This window comes from Kogia breviceps, chromosome 4 (assembly GCF_026419965.1).
Source record: "Kogia breviceps isolate mKogBre1 chromosome 4, mKogBre1 haplotype 1, whole genome shotgun sequence".
NCBI lineage: Eukaryota > Metazoa > Chordata > Mammalia > Artiodactyla > Physeteridae > Kogia > Kogia breviceps.
In genome coordinates this window covers 107,653,971-107,680,737 of record NC_081313.1, presented here as the reverse complement: position 1 = coordinate 107,680,737, position 26,767 = coordinate 107,653,971, and the positions used below count along the sequence as shown (strand labels likewise).

At 39.0% G+C, this 26,767-nt stretch overlaps 1 protein-coding gene across 1 annotated transcript in view; it reads right to left on the bottom strand.

Annotated features, from left to right (window-relative positions):
* CHSY3 (chondroitin sulfate synthase 3) overlaps nucleotides 1-25,919 on the bottom strand; it is a 299,870-nt gene extending 273,951 nt beyond the window's left edge. The window contains exons 1-2 of the mRNA XM_059061816.2: nucleotides 24,797-25,919; nucleotides 21,450-21,733 (exon numbers count right to left, since the gene is read on the bottom strand). Coding sequence (XP_058917799.1) covers nucleotides 21,450-21,733; nucleotides 24,797-25,598 — 1,086 coding nt within the window. The 5' untranslated portion in view covers nucleotides 25,599-25,919. The remainder of the gene's footprint in view (nucleotides 1-21,449; nucleotides 21,734-24,796) is intronic.
* Nucleotides 25,920-26,767: the final 848 nt, after the last annotated feature.

Sequence of the window (26,767 nt, the reverse complement as noted above, 5' to 3'; positions counted from 1 at the left end):
GTCATAGGGTGCACAGTAGTTTAACCATTCTCTCTATCCCTTATGTTGTCTCACACATTAAATATCACTCACAAGTCTAAAGCCATCTCTGCTTTCCTTAGGATAAACGGCTAAAAGCGAAATTACCAGGACAATGGATATATTACAAATAACCAACACTGAAAACTTGAAACCAATATTGAATTTTTTTTTTGGTGTGTGTGTGTGTGTGTGTGTGTGTGTGTGTGTGTGTGTGTGTGTTACGCGGGCCTCTCACTGTTGTGGCCTCTCCCGTTGCGGAGCACTGGCTCCAGACGCACAGGCTCAGCGGCCATGGCTCATGGGCCTAGCCGCTCTGGGGCATGTGGGATCTTCCTGGACGGGGGCACGAACCCGTGTCCCCTGCATCGGCAGGCAGACTCTCAACCACTGCGCCACGAAGGAAGCCCCAACCTTGATATTTTAAGTGTCCATTTCATATGAACATCAAGAAAACGTGTTAAAAGCTACTGTTTAAGAGTTTCAAAATCAATATTTTTTAGAGGAATTAACTGCTAGGTACACATTCCTAAGTCTCATAAATAAGTTGATATCATATATAAACACATTCAAAATCATTCTCCCAAATACATTTAAAATTATATGAAAGAAGTCAGAGATTAATGATAAATGTAGTTAGAGTTATAGAAATTCCATTCCATGGGTAGATTTATTATCACCTATTTTTGGAAGTTTACTTGATTTTGATATGCTTGAAATGATGGCTCACCAAATTAAGAAATCATCAATGACTTTTAGTTGTGCCTAATTATTCTACATACAAGAAAAATTAACTTAAGTAACATCACTCAAGACTAAAGGCTGGGGCTTCCCTGGTGGCGCAGTGCTTGAGAATCTGCCTGCTAATGCAGGGGACACGGGTTCGAGCCCTGGTCTGGGAGGATCCCACATGCCGAGGAGCAACTGGGCCCGTGAGCCATGGCCGCTGAGTCTGCGCGTCTGGAGCCTGTGCTCCGCAACAAGAGAGGCCGCGACGGAAAGAGGCCCGCGCACCACGATGAAGAGTGGCCACCGCTTGCCACAATTAGAGGAAAGCCCTCGCACAGAAACGAAGACCCAACACATCAAAAATAAATTAATTAATTAATAAACTCCTACCCCCAACATCTTCTTTTTTTTTTTTTTATTTTACATTATTGTTTCTTGTATTTCCTTATTCTTTTTTTTTTTTTAACATCTTTATTGGAGTATAATTGTTTTACAATAGTGTGTTAGTTTTCCCTCTACAACAAACTAAATCAGTTATACATACACACATGCTCCCACATCTCCTCCCTCTTGCATCACCCTCTCTCCCACCCTCCCTATCCCACCCCCCCAGGCGGTCACACAGCACAGAGGTGATCTCCCTGTGCTATGCAGCAGCTTCCCACCAGCTATCTAATTTACATTTGATAGTGTATATATGTCCCTGCCACTCCCCCACTTCGTCACAGCCCACCCCTACCCCTCCCCATATCCTCAAGTCCATGCTCGAGTAAGTCTGTGTTTTATTCCCGTCCTACCACTAACCTCTTCATGACATTTTTTTCCCTTAGAGTCCATATATATGTGTTAGCATACGGTATTTGTTTTTCTCCTTCTGACTTACTTCACTCTGTATGACAGACTCCAGGTCCATCCACCTCATTATAAATAACTCAGTTTCATTTCTTTTTATGGCTGAGTAATATTCCATTGTATATATGTGCCACATCTTCTTTATCCATTCATCTGTTGATGGACACTTAGGTTGCTTCCATGTCCTGGCTATTGTAAATAGAGCTGCAATGAACATTTTGGTACATGAGTCTTTCTGAATTATAGTTTTCTCAGGGTATATTCCCAGTAGTGGGATTGCTGGGTCGTATGGTAGTTCTATTTGTAGTTTTTTAAGGAACCTCCATACTGTTCTCCATAGCGGCTGTATCAATTTACATTCCCACCAGCAGTGCAAGAGGGTTCCCTTTTCTCCACACCCTCTCCAGCATTTATTGTTTCTAGAGTTTTTGATGATGGCCAATCTGACCGGTGTGAGATAATATCTCATTGTAGTTTTGATTTGCATTTCTCTAATGATTAATGAGGTTGAGCATTCTTTCATGTGTTTGTTAGCAATCTGTATATCTTCTTTGGAGAAATGTCTATTTAGTTCTTCTGCCCATTTTTGGATTGGGTTGTTTGTTTTTTTGTTATTGAGCTGCATGAGTTGCTTATAAATTTTGGAAATTAATCCTTTGTCAGTTGCTTCATTTGCAAATATTTTCTCCCATTCTGAGGGTTGTCTTTTGGTCTTGTTTATGGTATCCTTTGCTGTGCAAAAGCTTTTAAGTTTCATTAGGTCCCATTTGTTTATTTGTGTTTTTATTTCCATTTCTCTAGGAGATGGGTCAAAAAGGATCTTGCTGTGATTTATGTCGTATAGTGTTCTGCCTATGTTTTCCTCTAAGAGGTTGATAGTGTCTGGCCTTACATTTAGGTCTTTAACCCATTTTGAGTTTATTTTTGTGTGTGGTGTTAGGGATTGTTCTAATTTCATACTTTTACATGTAGCTGTCCAGTTTTCCCAGCACCACTTATTGAAGAGGCTGTCTTTTCTCCACTGTATATCCTTCCCTCCTTTATCAAAGATAAAAAAAAAAAAAAAGACTAAAGGCTGTTCTTATTAAAGACAACATTAGGTAAACTCTTCTGTTACTCCCTTCTCTATTTAGTTTTTTTTTTTATTAATATTTAGCTGTAGAATTTTGTTCTTAAAATGAAATATTTCTTAAATTATATTTTTCTAGGATTAGTTGAATAATTGTTGTGCATTTCCGAAGGAGAGATTTGAAGAAGCATGGATTGAAACAGCTGTCATGCTACCAAATCCAACATCCTGATGTTAATTTCAAAACATTCCTCATTCTGCCAGGGAATGGCTTCCTATTGCTTTCCACAGAATCAAATCTCATGGAATGGATGTTCCTTTGAGGTCCTCTAGGCTGAAGCTTATTCTATCAGTTGGGACCAGATCATTTCTGACTCTGCATTCAGCCCTAACCTCCATTTGCCAGCCCATAAGCCATGTCATCCTCCAATCACAGAGGAGGTTGTTATGAGACATTTATCTTTATATTTTAGTGTCTCTTTATATATTTTTATCACTCTATGGTTCATAAAGCATTTTAAGATCCATTATCTCGTGTAACTGTCACAATCCAATAGGAAAGGTACAAAATCTGTTATTGGTCCTCTTTTATAGGTAACTCAGAAAGGCAAGGTGATAAAGTAATTAATGTCAGAGATAATATAAATACCTAGGTCTCTTCATTTCCAAGCCAGTCAACATTCTACTATCCCTCCTAACATTCTCTGGTCATTTAGGTAAAAGTAATCTTACTGCTTAAAATGACAGGTCATTTACCACCTTAGAACTACATAAGAGCCTAAGAAATCTCAATAGATCTTTTTTTAAGATTCCTCTTTAAATTAATATTAGTCTTTTAAATCCATTTCAGAATTAGCATAGAGAATTTCCTGGAATACACAGAAAAACTATTGCATTTAATATACACAAACTACAACATGAAAGATGTCAACCCACTGAAGCTGAGTCAGGCCATTGGCTATTATCAAACCTTAGTAAATTATGTAGATATGATGGTTAATTTTATGTGTCAACTTGGCTAGGCTATGATGCCCAGCTGTTTGGTCAAACAACAGTCTATAATATTGTTATGAAGGTATTTTTTTAGATGTGATTAACATTTAAATCAGCAAACTCTGAGTAAAGCAAATTACCCTTCACAGTGTGGGTGGGCCTCATCCAATCAGTTGAAGGCTCTCAGAGACAAGAATGAGGTCCCCCAAAGAGCCAAAGAGAAAGGAATCCTGCCTCCAGACTGCTTTCAGATTTGAGCTGCAACATCAACCCCTTCCAGAATTTCCAGCCTGCCAGTGTTCCCTGTAGATTTTGGACTTATTGGCATCCACATCTGTGAACCAATTCCTTAAAATCTCTCTCAATCTCTCTCTCTCTCTCTCTCTCTCTCTCTCTCTCTCTCTCTCTCTCTCTCTCTCTCTCTCTCTCTTTCTCTCTCTCCAGAGAGATGAATAGATAGACAGGTAGACAGACATATATCCTATTGGTTCTGTTTCCCTGGAGAACCCTAATATAGTGTTAGATTCATTAACACCTATTCCCAAGCTCCTTCTCCTTTTCTTTCTTCTGGCTATGGAAGCTGGATGTACTCAATTTACCCACCTCTCCTGCAGTCATAGATGGCTGTATGACATAATTCGACCCAGGGATATGTAGGCAGAGATCTATGGGGAAGACTTCCATCCTTGAAAAAAGGACTAAACTCATGTCAGTAGAAAGTCTTCCCTCTTCCTACCTGAAACTAGGATTAGTTTCTTTAAAATGCTTGAAATCTATACGCATGAGAACAAATTCAACACTCTAAGGAAAAGCAGACCAAAAAGAGAGGAAAAGCATGGGACCATGATGTGTCATTCAGTATCTACTTAGTCAGGGTCGACTCACACATTCTGGAAAATAGACAAACAAAAGCCACTGTGGCCAAGTTTTCTGTCTTTAGTTAAACACATTCTTGTCTGACACAGTAACTTGTAAAATAGCTTTTACAGATCTACTCCAAAATTTATAGCATTAAATTGGTAAGTGTTTCCTTAGAGAATAATATTAAAAACTAAAAATATTTTTTTTTAAAAAAGAGGCTTCCCTGGTGGCGCAGTGGTTGAGAATCCGCCTGCCGATGCAGGGGACACGGGTTCGTGCCCCGATCCGGGAAGATCCCACATGCCGCAGAGCAGCTGCACCCGTGAGCCATGGCCGCTGAGCCTGTGCGTCCGGAGCCTGTGTTCCCCAACAGGAGAGGCCACAGCAGTGAGAGGCCCACGTACGACAAAAAAAAAAAATTTTTTTTTTTAAAGTATTAAGAGCCCAGGTACAATTTATTAAGCACTTAGTGATTGCCTTAATTAAAATTTGAGACAACAATTAATGAGTATCTTTTTTTAAAAGGCCTCATTTACAGCTAGGCTGGAAGAAATCAGCCCTGCCAATCAGATGATACCCACAAAGCAAGACTAAGAAGTCAGTTTGCCCACAAATAGTTGTAGAACAACATTAATAACTAAGAATATAGCCACAATTTCAGGCTAGATATACTCCTCACAAATATACATCTTTTAAATTATTTTAAATTATTAGTCAAAATGAAAAAAATAATTTTTTTCAGTTAGCATGATATATGAGCCTAAAAATAGCATTACAGGCAGGTTTTAATAATATCATGGAGGCTCAGATAGAGGCATTTCAAAATGAACTGGATTGGTAAGACTGAGGCACATTGCACAGGAATTTGAATAAAGCTGTTTTCAGAGTACATTAAGTTAACCTAGTGGCATAAGGGTTTCCAGAATTCCAAGACCTTACTCTGAGAGGCCAGAAGAGATCCTCTATACCCAGCGGTAAAAGAGGATGGTCATTCATACTTTTCAGGGTGCATCTGTCATCTCTTGTCTGTAGTCTTTTGGCAACAGTTCGGCTCTTAGGTAGACACCGACACAGTCAAAATCTCTGTTTCCTTCTTTTGTGCTCTGAGCCCCTCTTCTACAGCTTTGACCTAGGGGAGGCCAGCTTGCCCACACCATGCCCTCAGGGTATAATGCACAGCTCATCTTGGCTCAACCCTTCTCTATGCCTGAAGAACTGACCTACCTATTCTTTAAAGTTAAGGTCAACTTCTCCATGAAGCCTTCCTGCCTAAACTTTATAGCCCCCAACGATGCTCCTTACAAACATTTACAATGCTTGTCTACATACAATTCATCAATTCCATGCTCACTTCCACACTATTAACATTCTCATTTCCCTCTTTCTTTTCCCACTACACTCTAAACTCTTCATGGGAAGAACAATACATGGAACCTTACACTTGGTAAGTGCTTCAGATACACTCATTCTGATATGATCTAATATCCTGATATTTCTACTGTATAACTTTACATTTTGTTTAAACTCAAGAAGTAGCTGTATCTTTCTAAAGCTGTTATCTGAAGCACCATCTTTATTTTCATATTCTGTCTACAACTAAGCATACGGCTGGCACTCAACGCAAGACCGCTTACTGTGATAATTCTAATAAGTATGGTAATAACCCCATATACCTGTAGGGATTTTCAGGAGGATTTTATTAACAATGTAAGTCGATGTAAAAGTCACTCCTAGAAATTAATAACTATGAAACACATTAAAAATCTCTGAAACAGTAAGGGTTTCTACAAAGTTTTAGCTCTTTTTGAAAAAATGTATTTCACTATTTCTAAGAAATTACCTCTATGTGTGTTTTTCTGAGAAGTAAATGAGAAATCTTCATTCTAACATAAACTAATTATAAGAACAAGAAAATTCTTAAGATAAAACGAGCTCTCAGAATATACCCCAATAATTGAAATTCTAGTGTGATATATATACCCATGTGTACTTCGTTTCTAAATAGTATAGCTAGAAAACAATTTAGAAAAAACTGACAGCCTACATTTTTAATCTTACCCTGAGGTAGAGTAAAATATACGATATTCTGTTTCTATTGAAAATGAAAACTTTAACGTTAGATATTTTTCTTGTAAACATAAATGCTAAGGACTGGAAGAACTCTAACAATTTTGGTCCCTTTAATTTACTCTTCACAGATCTCTTCCAGAAAGATTAAGAGACTCTCTAACAGGTAAGCAGGTCTAGTGGGGAGAATGCTAAAACTAAAGGCAGCACCTCTCCATTCTGGGTCTTTACTGTCTGACCTTTGTATCCTACCTCTTTTCTTTCTGATTTCCTTATATTGAATATATTTGAACTTGTCAGTTCCAATCTGACATCACAGATTTAAAATAAAAATGAAATGTCATTCTTTGAATCCTCAGGCAGAAAGTGAATGTAACATTTCAAAAAAAATACGGTCTTTGGAATCAAATAAACCAGAGTTTGAAGCTAAACTCTGACAGCTCTCTAGCTGTGTGACCTTGGGCAAGTTACTAAAACTGCTATGAGCCTGTTGTCCACCTCTAGCATAAGACAAAGGAAATTTCATCTCACTCATTCTCCCTTACAGCCCAGTACAGTGCTTGCTACGTAACTGATGATCAATTGTTTATTCTTACAGTTATATATAAATATAAATCAATTTGATGCTTAATTTGATTATATTATATACCCAGAGAAGTTTAAAAGCTTAGATTATTTATCATAAACATCATAAAATACTAAACATTTCAGACATTTCCTAGCATATTTATTCATAACGAGATGGAGTAGAAATTAATAAAACCACACCAGGCTTCAGATCAGCATTTGATCAGGTTGTCTACACTGCTTTTTACACTATGATAAGTTCTTGTTTTGGCTTCCATTTTCTCCACAAGCTATATACCTTAATTATTAAAATGATCCAGAGACACATCCAAATTTACTTCAATAGTTAAGTATAGCATTAAGAAAAACTCTGATCAAAACAGCTGTATAAAATGATGCCAGCACTACCAATCAATTTTTAAAATAAGAGAAAATCTATTCAATCCAGATCTAGATTAATCTGGCCAAGCCACATTAGTAGTTCTAGTCTACAGAAAAAAAAAAAAACATGGCAAATATGCTAACAAAAAATGTATTCACAATTTTCTATTACTCCAAAATCTGTGACTGTAAGTGTATATAAATTGGCCATAAGAATCATATGCCACTAATGTCACTCTTGATTCAGCTTACCCAGGAATTGTGGAGGATGGCTGTGTTTATTTCCCATCAACACATGCATATAAACTCAAATTTAAAAACAGGATGGTGAAACAGAAAACCAAAAAAGGAATTCATCACTCAAATCTCCAAAAATATTTTTTTCACATAGTGTTTTCAATCACAAATCTACCTTTGGACAAAGAATAAGATGAAAGCAAGGGGCTCTTTAAAAAATAAAAGCACAAATGTTTTACATAAGCAGGAATTGTCAGTATTATTACTTACAGACTTTACACAAAACTGATAAGTGCTATACAGTAACACCTGGAAAGCAATGGAACAGATCTTCCAGTATTTTCAGACACATTTTACAACTGTCTTGCCAAATTTGGTAAAATCAATTACACTCATTATCAACTGTTCCAAGCAATTCTTCAAAATGATGTATTTGACAAAATGGAACTTTGGTCTAATTCAAATGAGATTTAAGTTTTTTAAGCCTTGACGATTTTGAGAGTGTTTGCTAGGTTTCTATTCGCATCTATGAACACAAAACCTACTTCATGTGACACTTTGTTAAAAGTGTCAAAACAGAAATAAGATGTCATATTTTCTCTCTTAATCTAGCAATTTAGTTTTCCAAGAAAAGTGTAATGAAGCTTCATAATGTGTCCAGAATATTAGGTCATTGTGGTTGTATTTTGTAAGATAAGGAATCAATCTAAAAATGGACTGAAGTGGAATAAAATCTGATAATACCATCTGAACACTATGAACTCTAGAAAACAAAGAAATACTAGGGAAATAAAGGACAGAAAATTAAAATTTAGTTAAGATTAAGAAAATTAGAAGTTAGATAGAAAAAAGGACGGAAAAATCAAATTTATTTAAATTATGGACTTACAGGACCTCATTGAAAATGCCTACATTTATAGGGTCTGATTCAAGAATTTTGTTTTATTATAAAACTATCATAATTATATTATAATGATTATGTGTTTCAATTAATACAATGCTATTCATTATATTGCTTAGGTTTCAAAAAATTAATTTACGGTATACTGTTAAATGTCTTTAAATGAAAAAACAAATCAATTATAATGGACTTGAAATTATTTTTACAATTGATTGTTAGACAATCCATATGTAGAATTTACTCGATTGAATATATAAATATGGTAATGCATGTGTAACAAATGTGTATACTAGCAAAAGTAATCGTCAGTTACACACTTACAACCAATGAAAATAAACATTCACAAACACTACTATAAAATATATTGTCAGAAGAACAAATACTGATTAACAAAGATTATTTGACTGTGGTGGGTCTCTATACAGACTTTCCAAAGTTAAGAGTTATTCTTTCTGTAATTTGACCACAACTTTGTAAATCTTTAAGAATATTTAATTTAAAAGAGGGAAACCAAGACAAGATATAGGTTAAATAAGAGAAATGCAGAATTTTAAACAACCATAAGGTAAACACATGAATCTTAATGTAAGCAATTATATGGGGATGATGGATTTATATGCTATGTAATTAATCTAAAATTATCCTGCTATAAATCTACTTGTAGCAGAAGCACCTACAGTGCAATTAATTAAGACACAAAACAGAATTATATGTTAATAAATCTGAAACTCCAGTTTGACAAAGGAAGACGTATCCTAAGAGATGTGGAACATTGATCTAAAACCATTTCAGATAGAAATGTTATAAGATGATTCTATAAGAATAACCTCCAGGTATAACAAATGATGTCATGTAAATATGCAATAAACTGCTATCTAAAATTATCAACTAAATTTTCAAGGAAAAGAACTTGTTCCACTGCCAAATAATACTATACGATAAAGTTCCATGCCATATGCTTTAATGACCCAAAATTTGTTTTGCAGTTTTATTGCAAAAATCTACACAATGACATAAAATATTGCATAAAAGATCTGGTAAATCACACAATAATTGGAAGTCCAAATTCATAACTTAACATTTATTATGCTTTATGCTCATTATCCACTTACTGGCCTTTGAGTAATAAAGCACCCCTGTGACTCCCCATTAAATGTCTTCACAAGCCCATACATTAAGAAATGTTTTATGTATACAGATATACATTTATACTAAATATGATATAATACACATAATTGGTATGTATATAATCAACATGCAGTCTGACACAGAGCAATACTCCTGCCTATGTAATCTGGGAAAGTTGTTCAAGCTATGTGGGCCTCACTTTTCAAGTATTTACAAAGGGCTACAAAGCCATATATGATACCTGACCCATCATCTCTCACCCCTTTTCCTCTCTGATCTCACATTTTACTACTCTCCCAGCACCTTCTCAACTCTAGTTTCTCTTGCCTTCTGGCTAGTTCTTGACCTGCCAAATACATATTCCTGGGGACTTGTCCACCTACTGTTTTTGGCTGGAAGGCTTCTCCCTCAGATATCTGCATGGCTCAAATATCATCTTCTCAGTGAGGCCCACCAAACAATCCTATTTAAAACTGCACACCCATCATCCTGCATCCCTTAGCCCCTCCCTTATTAATTGTCTTTCCCCTCTAGAAAATAAGGCAAGGACTTTTGTCTATTTATTCTTTCATTGTGACTGCTATAACTTCTGCTCCTAGAAAAGTGCCTGGAGTATCAGGTGCTCAGTAAGTATTTGCTGAATAAATGAATGATGAGTGAGACTCAATGTACCCAAAATAGAAGTCATTTCTTCTCTGCCCATGCCTCAAATACACCAATCACCGAAAACTACTCTTCTTCCATTACTCCCTATTGCTAGGAATATTATAATACCATCACCTGAGTCCAAAACCTAGGAGTCACCTAAACTTTCCCCCATTCTACCCTTACACCTCACCAATCACCTACTTTGGTCAATTCTCACTCCTCACTACCTCTCAATTCCTTCTCCTCACCTCCACTTCCACTTTGACTCTTTGATGAAGACTCACCTCTCATTTGGTCTGGGGCAATAGCCTCCTAACTGTCTTGTGTCACTATCTAGGCACAAGAGCATCCAATCCATCCTTCCGTGCTCCAGCCACTAAAGGGTAATCTGATCATGGTTACCTATGAAGAATTCTTCAAAGCTCCCCATTATGGAACAGATTTTTCACTCTGACTGCTCGTAAGAATCACCCAGAAAGATTTTTAACATACTATTCATGGGCTCCATAATAAGTGGATCTAAACCAATTACATCACCCCCACTAATTCTAAGAATCACTGATCTACAAGGTATACTCTAAACCTTTGAGGATGACATACAGGGCCTTTCACAATGAAGGTCTACCAACAGCTTTTGAGCCTCATGTCTCCTGCCACCAGATATGCTTGAATCAAACACACTATTTGCTATTATGCTATCCTTCCACCTTTGCCTTCCCATGTATCCCCACTCACCTGGCAATGACCCTGTGCATTACTTCTAGTTTGGAGGAAGCACTGCATTTTCCTGTTTTCCTTGGGAACTTCTTCCCTTACATTCCTGTGTATCTTATACTTCCCTCCATTATAGCAGTCAGCTATAGCAGTGGACAAGGAAATATCTGAGAATAACTGGCTGAAATCAAAGTTATTCATTTAAGTTTTTAAGTAAGTTTTGGTTTCTGTACTCAATGAAATGGATCACTGATACCATTTTTTCTTTTGAGCTCCAATTCAAAAAGTCATTGTTAAAGGAAATAAGTCAATTAAAACATTCCACCTATATTTTAAGAGCTCTATTACTATATAGTTATTCAAATTTAATAAATAAAACCATCAGTAACACCTTAAGCCTTTCATGAATAAACAATGTATTTTTTTCTAAAAATGTTTTAAAATCAATCTTGTATTTTTCTAAAACAAAAAAGTAATATATGAACCATGAAAATCAGACCATGAGAAAACATACAATTGTGATTGATGGCTTCATATTGTCTTTAAATCCAGTGACAAACTTTTTGGAACAGATCAGTAATAGACACAGAAAGAAATGCAGAAGTGCTGATTCCTTTCCTATAATTTTTTCCCAAAAGGAAACTATAACATTTATGTAATAGTTAAAAATGGATTGGGGGCTTCCCTAGTGGCGCAGTGGTTGAGAGTCCGCCTGCCGATGCAGGGGACACGGGTTCGTGCCCCGGTCTGGGAAGATCCCACGTGCCATGGAGCGGCTGGGCCCGTGAGCCATGGCCACTGAGCCTGCGCATCCGGAGCCTGTGCTCTGCAATGGGAGAGGTCACAACAGTGAGAGGCCCACATACAGCAAAAATAAAAATAATAATAATAATAATAATAATGGATTGGATATTTGAAAACAGAAAATTAATAAAAAATAATTTATACAAAGGTCTAAACCCTAGAGCCACATTAGAATCACCTGGGAAGTTTTTAACACTACCCATGCTACAGGCCTCACCTGTAAAAAAGACTCTGCTATAATGAGTCAGGGATGGGTTCCATCATCAGAATTTTTTCAAAGTCCCCCAAGGGACTCCACTGTATAGTCAGGACAGAGAACCACTGAATCAGCACCCTCCCTACTACAGCAAAGCCCAGCTTTCAGAAGGCAGTTGCAATAACCACTTTCCAGTCAACATTATTTCTTTCCCATGAGAGGAAAAAAAGAATATGAACATTGTAAATTGGAAAATATTAATAATAGTTAACAGTTATATAGGAATTAGTACATGTCAAGCATTATTCTAAGGGCTTCTAATACCTTGACCTTTTTATTCCTCACAATGGCTCTGTAAAGTTGGCACTATTTTATGCCATTCTGCTTCTACAAAAATAGCTAACAGTTACAGAATGCTTAACACTGCTGGGTATTATTCTGAGTGCTGCTATATACATTAACTCATTTAACCTTCACAACAGTTTTGTGAGGAAAGTACTGTTGTTATATCCATTCGACAGATAAGGAAACTAAGGCACGGAGAAGTTAAGTAACTTGACTAAGGCCATTCAGCTAGTGAATGGCAGAGCTGGGATTTGAAGCCAGGTAGTATAGTTCCAGACTTAATTTTTTAAAAAAATCCTAAAAAAATAAATTAAATTAAATAAATTTTTAAAAAATCCTGGTGTTCTGTGCTATATAACAGGCACAAAATATATTAATATGCCATAAAATTACTAAACACGTCTTTGGTTTTCTCCTCTTCAGGAGACAGTAATACAAACGAGAGGAAGATGCTCACTTAAGAAAATTAAAATAAGAATCATTTGATCCTAGTTCCAAGACAGGTACCAATGTTGGACTCAATTGGAGCTTTCATGACTTAGAAGGAAAAATATTGAGAAGGATGACAGAGATGGGAGACCCAACTCTGTATCAGATGTGAAAGCAGAGATTGGTTAGAAGCTTGAGTTCTCCTCCCTGGGGGCTCCATGAGGAAAAGGAAGGTCTGTGTGTCCACTGCTTATAGGACGTGCTCAATAAATGTATTTAAGCAAATGAAATCAACTGGCTTTTAAGATGTGAGATGACTGAATTCTAAAGCAGAATACTTAAATTCATTTTCACCCTATATATTTTTTCACATTTTAAGATACTCATCATGAATATTAAATAACTTTATTTCATTTAAAATTTATTTTTGAATAATAGACTATTAGATTATTAAAACATTGTTTCATCATTAAAATGTTGATCTTTGGGCTTCCCTGGTGGCGCAGTGGTTGCGAGTCCGTCTGCCGATGCAGGGGACACGGGTTCATGCCCCGGTCTGGGAAGATCCCACGTGCCGCGGAGCGGCTGGGCCCGTGAGCCGTGGCCGCTGAGCCTGCGCGTCTGGAGGCTGTGCTCCGCAATGGGAGAGGCCACAACAGTGAGAGGCCCACATAAAGCAAAAAAAAAAAAAAAAAAAAAAAAAAAAAAAAAAAAGTTGATCTTTAAATATTTTAATCTGTGCATGCAAAATTTACATTAAAATTAAATTATACAGTAAATGTATTAATAAATTAATAAATATTTAATTATTTATATAAGTATAATTATTAAATTTATGAAAAAAAGACACTTCTAATAATTAGCTCAAAAGCTAGGTAACCACACTGATAACTCAAGGTCGAGTTGTTAGGAATTCTCTTGGGCCTGACTCAGGGCTCCTCGGGTGGGGTCACCATCTGGTCCATGATCTGGTTTGATTTCTCCATTTGTAGCTGGTGTCTCTACCTTCCTCTTGCTGAGCAAAGCACAACCACAGATCTTCCCTTAATCAAGGACACAATGGCTACACTCTGGGTTTTCACCAGAGAATATGCATAATTCAAATTTCCTGTTGCCAACCTAATATAAAACATTTGCCTGAGAAGTAATACCCATAGACGGCTCTCTAAAAAGTATTCTGAATTTTAAAATACAATCATGAAAGTTATCCAACAATGGTGTACCTGACCATAACTGCATTGTCTCCAAGTAGAATTCCTCCTGAAGAATTGCCCTTCTGCATTACAGTCTTCATTTATATTGAGGGAATTTATTAGAAACAGCCAAGCAAATCATGCTATTCTACTTATCAAAGAAGTGGTGCTGAGTATGTGATCCCTCAGAACCCCTGTCTGCTCCATGGGGAAGATTTCTCCCAGGTCTTAGTATCAAGTCAAGCTAGGGTTCTCTTTAATGCCAGGAAAAAAGGAACTCAACATGTATTTTCCCTTTTTTTTTTTCTTATTTTTCTATATATGTCTTCCTTTTTCCTTATTTCTTCACATTTTAATTTTATTTTATTGTATGTTACTTTTATTAATCTGTATATTTATTTAAACCATCCACTCTATAAATAAATAGCTCTACAATAAAAATAAATGAAACAGAAAGGGATAATAAAGAGTTCAACTACCACCAACTGTGAAGAATGAGGGACACAGCTTTCAAAATTATAAATGGTGAGTGAAGATTTTAAAATCTCAGAATATTAAGAAATCCATTTCATTCATTAGTTCCCAAAACAATGCCAGCTGAATTTTTTAAATAAATATATTATTTTGATTCAGTTCATTTAGAAACTTGTAACATGCTTTTTGTACTATAAATGTCCAACACCTTTGCAAGACAGGCTAACATTAAATGTATGTCATGACTCAGACTGATTTATTTGTGGTTAAGCCTTAACTAGAGTATTGTTTAATAGGACAGTAAATGAAAAGAGCATGAGAATTCTGACGAACTGCAACCCCTCAATTTTTCAGTTTACATGTTTTCCTATTGCTCAGTAATATCAAATAATGACTCATATGATTCAAGACACTGATTTTATTTTAATGAAGTTTATGTTTAGCTTAAACACCTTATTAAAAGTTACTTTTAATATATTTTGTGCAAAAGAAGTAACATGCTATAGTCAAAGTAAAATGCAGTACAGTTATATGAAGTTACATTTTTTTGTATGTTGAGCACTAATTCATTAATTCACTAGCTAGAAAAGAGATTGAAATGAATGTTTCTCACATAGCTTTTTGGAAACCAAGACAAAGGAAGTGGAAGTAGAAAACTGACTTGGAATTTTTTCAGGAAATTAGAATACTTTTGATCAATTAAGGAGGAAGAGTATTCAAAGTTTTTAACTAATATGAGTGTTTATGTTATCATGGAACTCATTTCAAATTGCATGGAAGCATCTTCCAAACTTTGCATTTTTCACAACTGTTGGAAAACACACATTGTCAGAATTCAGGTGGTAAGGCATTAGTTAATGAAAACAGACTAGCTAAGACTACAAAACATGGAGAAACTGTACCTAGTTTGTCCTTCAACTCACAATGCAATTTTATTTTGTACAATGAAGGAAGCAGTGTGGCAGAAAGGAGATTTCATAAAATCAGTGCAGGATGATTTCATCTGACAAGTGGAATGGGGGTGGGAAGAGTAGGTGTGAGAAGCTCACTGCTTTTAGTTAAGTTAAAAACTAAATATGACTGAATTAGAACCAAGAAAAGACTGAATTTTTGAAGGGCTTAATTTTAGGTAAAAATCCCAGCCTTATACTTTTTCCATAGATTTTTTTTTTTTTTTTTTTTTTTTTGCGGTACACAGGCCTCTCACTGCTGTGGCCTCTCCCGTTGCGGAGCACAGGCTCCGGATGCACAGGCTCAGCGGCCATGGCTCACGGCCCCAGCCGCTCCGCGGCATGTGGGATCTTCCCGGACCGGGGCACGAACCCGTGTCCCCTGCATCGGCAGGCGGATTCTCAACCACTGCACCACCAGGGAAGCCCTTCCATAGATATTAATATACGTTAGGGGCATAAACCATGTTCATGATACAGTAAAATTAGCATTACAGAAAAGGGAAGCTCATAAGTAATAGAAAGAAGCCAGGAAGGATGTGTAACAGCCCTATAAGAATGGGACAGACATTTTAACTTTAATGGTTATGTTACAAAGAATTTATACGTAGTTAAATTTTTTATGGTATAGTTCTCTGGTATTACAAGCCCAGGGAAACACTACCAGAACATATCCTTTTGTGAAAAAAGATATATTGTGAAATATATGAAATATATTTTTTGTGAAATAATGTAATTTTCTAGGGTGTTTATAGCCTTCAGGGGGCCAAGATTAGACATAAGACATTCTGGTGTGAAATTAACTCTTTAAGAAATCTATTAAAAATCTGTTTAGTCATAAGAAATGATTTTTTAAACCACCGAGAAATATTTCCATCAACATGGAAATGTTTTCTTTGAAACATTTAATTAGACAAAATAAAGATACATATTTTTTGGCTCCATTTAACTGCTAACATTAAAAAGATAAATACACACTATTCTGAAAATGACTCTTAGATGGAAGAAATGCAAAACTCCCTCACAGGCAGAAGAAGAATCATTGAAATTATTTTAATGCTTTAATGTAAGTGATCTCATTAAAACAAAAACCAAAGAAAAGGAACTTTCAATTCTGCTAAGACAGAATGAAAGTGAATTGTACAAATAATTTTTCAACAGTGAGAACTTTCTACTCCTCACTAGTCTAGTAATTTACTAAAAAATACCTATAACAAAGAAAGTGTAACTGTATTATACGATTTACAACTCTAAACCGCCAAGTTTGAAAAAATTAATTCTCTGTAAACTATTTAAAATACACATCTCATCCTCACTAGAAAATTACTTCATTTCCTAGAGAATCTTTTAATGAAATTTGCAATACGTGGATTATCTGACTCAAAATATCAACACTCTTATGCCTACCTGGTCCAGGCAGTTAAACTAAATGTTCAAGGACAGGCTGGTGCACAACAATAGGTCATGAAGGGACTCAAGACTGCCTGCCTCTGCTAATGGCATCAAAAAACAAAATCAAGAAAACCTTAAAACACCCCACGTGCCAAACAACATTTAAGAGCCATATGCAGCCTCCCAAACTGCCAGACTGTAGCTCAGATAACTAGAAAAGCAGTAACCAAGATAGTGCTCAACCAAAAACGTGAACTTAGCCAACAGTAGGTGCCAATAAATTCTAACACTCACAGAGTGTAAAGCATAGAATAATTTTTCATGATCATGATCATGCTTCAGTTAGTCATCTACACTTACACAATTGAGATATAAATGAGTGTAACAGTAACCCATGAAGTCTGCCATATGTCCTTGAAAACTAGATGTTTCTACCTCTAGGTGGGGAAGGAAGAATCTCAATTCTGACTCTCCAATGGTCTCATGTACAGAGAGAACCAGTCTGTCTGAGACCCATCAGCAACCAAAGCCCTCTTTATTCAGAAGAAGTCAAGCCATTCCTGGGCCCTATGTGTCACGTCTTGGAATATCAAGGTTGGCCTGTCATGAGCATTTAATTTACTGAGAACGTGATGAGAAACAATGCATACCAAAATGCATTTGTAATGTATTTTATTGCTCGTTAATGACAGAAGAAAGGAAAAGTAGGCAGAGATGACAGAGGAAGAAACAGAGCAAGGGGCCAACAAGCAAGACATATTTTCCCAGACCACCAGGACCTTATCGTGAGGAAGAACCGAAGCTATTGATATATATCACTTCCTGAAACACCTGGGAAACATCAGGAGGGGGTTCCAGCTGCCTTGAGAGACAAGTTCCAGGGTGGTCCTGTGAAATGACTGCAGAATGAGATACTACTGACTTCCTTTCCTACCAAAAATTCCAATGAAATTCAGAAAAGGGGGCTAACCTAGAAATCCATACAGTAATTTTTTTTAATGTACAAAGAGTCTGATCTGTTTGAGATTCCTTCAATACATATATTAAATAAACACTTGTTAAATAATATTTTCCACAGTCTCAAGATCAGTTATTTAATATGATACTCAAAGACTGAAGCAAATATTTGTAGTTCATGTCTGAAAGTCATCCATGTTTTATGTTTTACCAATATTGGATTCCTCATAGTTCTAAAATACTGAAACATATTCATTTCTTGTTCTTTGCCAAAAAAACCTTACACTTGTATTTTTCATTGGAAAAAATTTTATTTCATCTGAATTTTTGATATAGATGAATCACTCATTAATAATAATTAGTAAATGAATAAAATTGATGAAACCATGTTATATATAATATCATACATGATCTATTCAGTATTATGACAATAAGAGCTAACACCTATTGACAATTTACTACGTGCCAGATACTATGTAGAACTTTACATGGATCATTTCACCGTTTCACTTAATCTTCTACAAAATCTATGAGGCAGACACCATTACAATCTCTGCTTTCAATTGAATTAAACAAGGCTCAGAGAAGTAATTTTTAAAAGACAATGAAACTAATGAGTGGTAGGCTGGTGACTCAAACCCAAATTCAAGTTTATACCTCTCTCTATCTCCCTCTGTCTCTCTATCTCTGTCTCTCTCTCTCTCTCTCTCCCCCTCCTTCCCTCTCCTCCCTCTTGCCAATATTATGCTTAATTGTATATATACACAGAGAAAGCTGACTTTAATTCAGCAGTAAAGAATACTAGAAGATTCCTAGATTGTCAAATAATGTAATTCATAGTCAAGAATAGCTACAAACTATACAATCTATAATTGTAATATCTTTGTCCAATTCTCTTCCTACAAGATCTGCAAACCTGTTTATCATTTTTAAAAGATAAAATTCCATCAGGATGCTTCACTTATTCAAACTCAAAAATTGTGAACATGTTTCTGTAACAGCGTTGTTAACTCTGCAAGAAATTTTATTAGGAGGAAAAGTCAAACAAAATCCTAAAAGCTATGGAAAGTTTAGCAAAGAAAATTCAAAATTTTAAGAAAATTCTGTTGTAAACGGTTCTTATAAAAGAAATATGGAAACAAAATTACTGATGGGTTTCATAGTTTATTCTATGACCAGATGTGAAATCTCACCTTTATGTGAATGCCAACCCAGAGTGGAATAGATTAATTTTTCCATATAATGTGAACAGTAGCATAGTTGGACATTTCAAGTAACCTAAAACCTGACATGGAAAGCCCTAGTTTGGCTGTGCCCCAATCTACCTACTCAGTGTCCAGGAAATATAGAACACACCCTAATGTTAAAATGCTTAGATATAATTTAATTGTATACTTATTTTTACTAAATTTATTAACAGATACTATTTAATATATTCCTTGGTAAAGAAATTTTCCATTATTCCTTTAAATAAGACTCAGGGTTAGGGTTAGGGTCAGGGTTAGGATTAAATCAATGCCACCTCTAAAATAAATGTTGTTTAAATAGCTCCTTTAAAGATTGAAATTCCACAATAAAGTAAATTCTATGTAATTGCTTAGCAAAATATAAAGTCAACATTCTGAAACAGTATTCCTTTAGAAGATACCATTTTCTAATGCTAGGAAAAAATGTAGAAATTATTTTTTTCACACAGATTCTGAAGTTAGTGATGGGAAACTGTCAGTCTAAAATTCAAATGTATTGCCAAAAGTTCATGTAAATATGGTGATCATAAAGTTATATCCTACAAGACTTGGAGTTCCCTTTGTCTCTTCTTTTATGTCAATTAATGAAAAGATCTAAGATTCCACTTATTCTAACAGAGAGGGTGCAGATCTACTATTAACTCCCCTTTAACCAGAACAAATGCCTATATTATAAATAAAATAGTAAATCAATTCTTGAGCATGTAGGTCACCTGAGCATATTTTACTGTCTTGGATCAGGAATGGGCAGGCTGCTATGTGAGGACTGTACCTTCACAGCAGAATCAATGAAAACTTGAATGGAAGGACATAAAAGGTTTGTTAAAACTTTCTATGTGATGTTAAGGCAATAAACCATCAGATAAAATAGAATAATTTTCCATCTTTATTTAAAATATGATTTTTTTACTCATCCATACAGAGACAATGTCTGAAAAATAATATTTTCATGTAAGCAAATATCAACTGACTGTGTTTTCCATATAAAGTATTTTTTTTGCCTTCCAATTAGTTTTATATTAACTGGAGAGACAAATCTTTTTTATTGAGTTTATTAAATTACCTATTTTTAAACTATAATGTGCTTATCTACATTTTTATTCTAAAGGTATACGTAAGTTGGTTTTATAAAAGAAAATTAGTTTCTATCAATAAAAGGAATAAGGTATGTAATAATTTTAAATTTGCATAGCACATATTCCAAGTAACTAGTTATATTCTTACTTTCTGTAATAAATATAAATACTTCCCCATAGTATAAATATCATGATGCATAAAAAAGAAAGCTAAATTAAGGAAAGTGGGATTACATTTCTAAAAGAAACATGAATGGGACTGTGTAATCTTGAGCTATAATGACTTCACAGGGAACAAGTTTTCATAAAATGTTTCTTCAATACTGAGAAATCATTTAACTCTAACCACTTGAAAACCAAACTGTAGTGAAAACTGCAATATATCATTTAAGTGTTAAGTAACTTATACTAAGATTAACTTTCAGGAAAACTGTTTTAAATGCAATTGCTTTTCATTTCAAAACCAATTTCTGAAGGAAAAAACCTCAGATTATTTCATAAAATGAATTACTACAATAAAACAACAGTTCATAACTCAGATTATTTAAATAATGGGTGCGGTTGAGAAAATGGAATGACGGCAGACACAAAACAAAATTTTAGAGAACCAGTCATAATATTAAGCAGTTACTTAACATCTTCAGAACTTCTGTTTTTCCACATAATCATGCCTTTTAAAGTTTTGTGAATAAGTCTATTATAAGTGATATAACATTATGAGTTAATTTTTCCTATGCTTTAAAAATGTATGTTAAATTTCCACATAAGAATCTTCCAAGAAACGACAGAGTTTAACTATTTGAAAACAAAGAGATGCGATTATATACCTAACCAAAATAACAACAAACAAAGGACGAAATGCTAAAAGCTACACCCTAAGAGAACAGAATTAATCCTCTTGTTAGAGACAGGAAACGGATATACATGTATATAAACACCAATAAAGGAAATAAAGCGGAAGTAGCATCTTCCAGAGATGTGACTATATACATAAGCTGCTGCTTAAAGTTACGGGTCACGCTAATAAGAAAGCCTCAGACAGGCCTCAGCTCTGATAAGAAAGGCATCTCCCACAATCGCCCTTGTGTCCATCACTGGCTGTTGCTATCATTTTCAAGCAAATACAAAGATACAGAGAGAATAAAGAGAATCACTGCCCCAGACTGTAAATTGTCACCCACCTGTAATACGAGAACATTTTCATCACAGCGCAAGTCTTACCTCATAAGACCAGACACACTGAGTCCCACCAAAACGTCGAACACACCTTCCTACTTCCACGTCCTCGTGAGTCGTGTACATTTCTCTGAGGCATTCACCAATATGTGGCACCATCCTCCTGAGAACCTCGCGACTGAAGATCATTCCAGGTCCTCCCATGCAGAAGTTCTCCCCAGGCTCCAGCCCCAGCTTTCCGAGTTCTTCAATATTCCCCAGGCCAGTCTGGCCCAGGTAGAGGGGCTTGCTGCTATTCAGTGATCTAAGAAACTCTTCCAACTTATCACCTACAAAAAGAAAGGCAACAATCACTCCTTTTCGTAATTTCATAATCATTTATAACACACCAAGCAAGGGAAAGAACTTCCAATATTGTGCATAAACTCCCCACAAGTCTTACACAATTGAAAAGAAGGAAAACCTCTTTGAATATTCCATTAGTTTAAAAATACTAATTTTTAAATTATAATAAAATTTTCATCACATATACCTATCTATCCACCTATAAGATACTGCATTCACCAGGAATGCAATCTTTTTTAAATGTTTGTATCAAATTACCCAATCATTATTTTCATATCTAATTATCAATATTTCCTCTGCCAACCATCTCTAAGGATTTCACTCCTCTCAACCCAAACCCAAGAAATCTCTAGTTTTTAACTCTACACTCAGTTCTTGTTAAATTATAATAAAATTTAATCAACCTAGTCAATGAAAAACCTTCAGTCTGATGACCGATATCAGATATTTTCTAAAGGTGAAATAATGACAAGGAGAATAAAGACAGGTCTCTTAGCATGTATGAAGTAGTGAAAAAATTCTCAGAAATATAATATTAATATTGAGCCCTCATTGGCAGACCACTGATACCCTGATAATTGATTTAGTTTAGTGTTTTGTCCAGAACTAAACTCAAGTCATATACAACCCAAAAGGTGTGTGTATACATATAAGTATGTGTGTGTATATACATACATACATAGAGAGAGAGAGAGAGAATATCAAACTTGCCTTGAAATATAACACTTTGGAACTTTGGAAAGTACCCTTTTAGGAAAAAATTAACATTTGTTAGTAAGTTCATCAGAAAAAACAATTTTAAAATAAAGTTCTGTAACTAAAACAGTTCCAAAGCATTTCGTACTCTACCAAGTGATATACTGGAATAAGTAGTCACCTTCTTTACATTCCCAGTCAGCATTTCTACTATCATTTTTGATGAGCACAGCATCTGCAGTCATTATCTTGATCCTATGCCATGCCCCTTCGATTTCAGTGAGTTTCAGCTGACTATTATTGGGTTCTTAATACAAAATGCCTTTCATTCTTAATAGAAATGGAAAGAATATGGCATTTCAATGTTCTGAAGGACAATCTTTCAAAGCACTAAAAGATATGACAGAAGTGGATGCTGTTAAGGCATTTTGGAAATTGTCTGCAAAGTGTGGCAAACTTCTGCCAGGAAACCTTTGTGATTTTAAAGAGACACAGAAGACAGGGGGACTATAAGACAGTGGATCTATCAATTATAGATGTCTACATAACTTATGCCTACCTATAAGATACTGCAATCACCAGGAATGCAATCTTTTTAAAATATTTGTATCAACTTATCCAATTCATTATTTTCGTATCTAATTATCAGTATTTTCTCTGCCAACCATCTCTAAGGATTTCACTCCTCTCAACCCAAACCCAAGAAATCTCTAGTTATTAACTCTACACACTCAGTCATTACCAAAATGGGACAGTTTTTTTTTGGGGGGGGGGTCTTCTTTATTTATTTGTTTTTCCTTGAGTATGTAAAAGATACTACCTGAATCAGGAGAAAGCAATGAGGCTACAATTAGAGTGGTGTAAACTAAGTAAGGGCTGCCCCCCTTTGACCAAGAAGCCAGGAAATGTGGAAAGAAACACAGGGAGGGGCTTCCATGGTGGCTCAGTGGTTAGGAATCCGCCCGCCAATGCAGGAGACATGGGTTCGAGCCCCCTGTCCTGGAGGATCCTACATGCGGTGGAGCAACTAGGCCCCTGTGCCACAGCTGCTGAGCCGGAGTGCTACAACTACTGAAGCCCACGTGCCTAGGGCCCGGGCTCCGCAACAAGAGAAGCCACGGCAATGAGAAGACGGCGCTCGCAACGAAGAGTAGCCCCTGGTCGCCACTAAAGAAAGCCCGCACAGCAAAGAAGACCCAAGGCAGCCAAAAAAAATTAATAAATAAAAATAAAAAAGCAAACACACACACAGGGAGCCCTCCTTCAACACGACCTAGCTACTTCCCTTGTGTTCCTCTCCGCAAAGAGCAAGACTGTAAAGATTTCCTCCCGCTCTAAGGAACATTCCTCTGCTCAGTTTAGCAATCTCTGGCCAGAGCCACTCACACGCAGGGTGAAGGACCGCGCCTCTTTTAAAACGGACAAAGTTTTCTCGTGCTAGGGCTGCGCGTGGTTTGGGGAAGGACTTCCCAGCCCCTGCTTAACGCCGCAACTACCAAGATGGACTGGAAAGGATCCAGCCTAGTGTGTGCTAGTACAGCTTGGAGCTCCTAGGGCCTGGATGATTAGCGGGCGCTGTCCCCTTTTCCCCCACCACCAATTCCTGTCAATACAGCCATCCCCTCAGGGTTTTACTGAGTTGTTGCCGGGGGCGTAAGGAACTGCTTGAGGCTGCACTGCGGTGGCTGGAAAGAGCTGTGCGAGAAAGCGGCTGGGGTGCTCAAGGACTCCCATTGAGCAGCGGGTGGTGCAGAAGGAAAGGAAACGCACAGAGAAGGGTGTGGGACAGCGAAGATGATTCCTCAATCTCACCAGTTCCAAAACTAAGCTTCATCCAGTAAAAACAAAAGGATAGGGGGATAATCAAGATAACCGATCTCCAAACTGGCTCCCACCTGCATCCTCCACCCTCCCTTTCTCCACCGAGGACACGCCCCTTTGGACCGATTAGGGAAACTACCACCACCTGGGGCTTTCAGAGCAGTGTAAAGTGGGAACAGCCTCAGGCTTAACCCCGAAGTCCCTTTCCTCGCCTTCCTACACTGTAAAGAGTAGTAGCAAGAGATGGGCGGAAACCAGAGCAGCAAGAGTGAGGAAGGCTAAAAAAAGCTGGGCAGGTGCGAGGAGGGTCCAGGCCGCAGGAGAGGAGGAGGAGTGGACTAGGAATCGTGGGCGGAGGCGAGCCGGTGTGGGGGAGCGACCGGCTGGGGGCTGCAGAAGCCCGGAGCACGTGCTGGCAGAAAAGCAGAGAGGGGCTGGCCAGGGATAGGGGCTGGGCAGGGATTGGGGCAGGCTGCAGAGAAAGGAGTCGGGGAGGCGGAGAGACGGGACAGCAGGGGCTGGGAGGTCACCTTTAATGTAGACATCGTCGTCGGCGCGCATGAACCATTCATACTTGTCCAGGTAGTGGTCGTGCATGTACTTGATCATCATGAAGGACTTTTTCTGGGGAGGGTAGGAGTCGTCCACCCCAGGCAGCGCGATGACAGGCAGGGGTGGCGGGGGGTGGCCAAGCCCAGCGTTGGGGGGCTGCTGGCTGGAAAAAAACTCCACACGGCCAGGGATAAATCGCGCCCAGGTCCGTTGCACTGCCAGAGCGCGGCTGCCCAGGTACTTCTGCGCGGTCATCACCCCCACGTACAGGAAATCCCGGGGTCGGGAGCTCCGGGCGGCGGCGCCCCCGTCCCCGCTGCCGTTGTGGCTACTCCCCGGCCGACCGCCTCTGCGCTTCCCAGCCGCGCCTCCATCCTCCTCCTCAGGTTCCCCTTCGGCCACAGGGGCTCCGGGGAGCCCCGTCGCGCCTTCGGGCTCGCGTCCTCGCCGCCGCTGCTGCAGCGGAGGTGGCTGCTGCCAGGGGCTGCTGCGAAAACTGGTTACCCCCGGCGCTGCTTCAGGCAGCTGCGGCCCCTGGAGCTCCTGGCGCGCTGGGGGCGGCGACTGCTCCGGCCACTGCCGGGCAGAAGGCTGGGGGAGCGGCTGCTGCGCGCCGGCGCCAGCGGCCGAGCGGCCGTAGTAGGAGCAGAGGCTGGAACCGCGTCTCTTCCTCTCGCTCAGCTCGGCCACTCTGGGGGCTATGAGCCAAGACGCGGCAGTGAAGCCCAGCACCAGCCCCAATGCCACGCTCATCCACGGGCGGCGGGAGCGCACGGCCATCGCGGCTGCCCCGGGCGCTGACGCTGGCTGAGCGGCTGCGGCGCTGCGCAAGGGTCTTCCGCTTCACACCCGCCCCTCCTCCGCCTCAACGCCCCCAGCCCCGGCCGCCGCCCGCAGCCCAAGCTCTGACGCCGCCTCCGGGTCGGAACGCTCCGTGCGCCTAGCCGGCGGCGCGTTGCAGCTGCCGGCCGAGCTTCCCGCTCCGAGCGAGGGTCGGGAGTGAAACTTCTCCCGGCGGCGGCAGCGAGAGGAGCTGCAGGAGGAGGAGGTGGAGCGGCGGCGGCGGCAAGGCGTCCGCTCCTAGGCTGCCACCCTGTCACTGGCGCGCCTGGTCCCTCCCTCCTCCCTCCTTCCCGAGCCCCCGCCCTCGCTCCCCCCGCCGCCGAGCTCCGGACTGGCCCGGAGGAGGAGCCACGAGCACCACCGCTGCCAGCCGGGGGAAGCGCGGGCCGCGGTATTTCCCGGCCACCCGCCCTTGGACGCCCCCCGCCCGCGCCTAGGTCCAGAGCCGGCCTCCTCTCCGGAAGGAAACGATCCCTGTCGGGCCGCCTCCGGCTTCCAACGCCGACGCCCCCTCGTTCCTCCTCCCCCGGTCCTAGTTCTCCGTCCCATTTCCCGTCCCGTCCCGCCCCTCCGCCAGCCTCGCAACACCCGCGTCCGGGGGCTCCGCCGCCCTCCTCCCAGCGCGTCGGCTTCACTGACCTCATAAGCGGAGCTCGAGTCCCAGAGCCCCCGACGAGCGCCCGCAACTCCCTTCCCGCTCGCCTCCCCCAGCCCACAGCCCGTTACGTCCCGGCGTTGACCCTTCCCCATTCTGCCCCGCCCAGGTCCGCCCAGGCTCCTGTCTTCGCGTTTTCGGTCCTTTTCGCGTTTGTCTCGCGGCTGCTACTTAGGGTCTACTCTCTCTACTCCTTATCCCGCTCACTGTTCAGGAAACCATCTGTCCCACCCTAGCACCTCTCCATCCAGCCTTACCAACTCCCCAGTCCGTACCTGCATCCTTCACCACTTTCACCACTGCTTCCCAGTTGTACACAGAAAGCACCATTGTCACTCGGTGTCTCTCCTAAGAAAATCTCCGGAGGGACTAAAAATACTTACCCTGAAAGGCTAGGGAAAGTCACGGTGAGTGGGGGGCTTCATCCCCAAAGAAAATAAAAATTCCATGT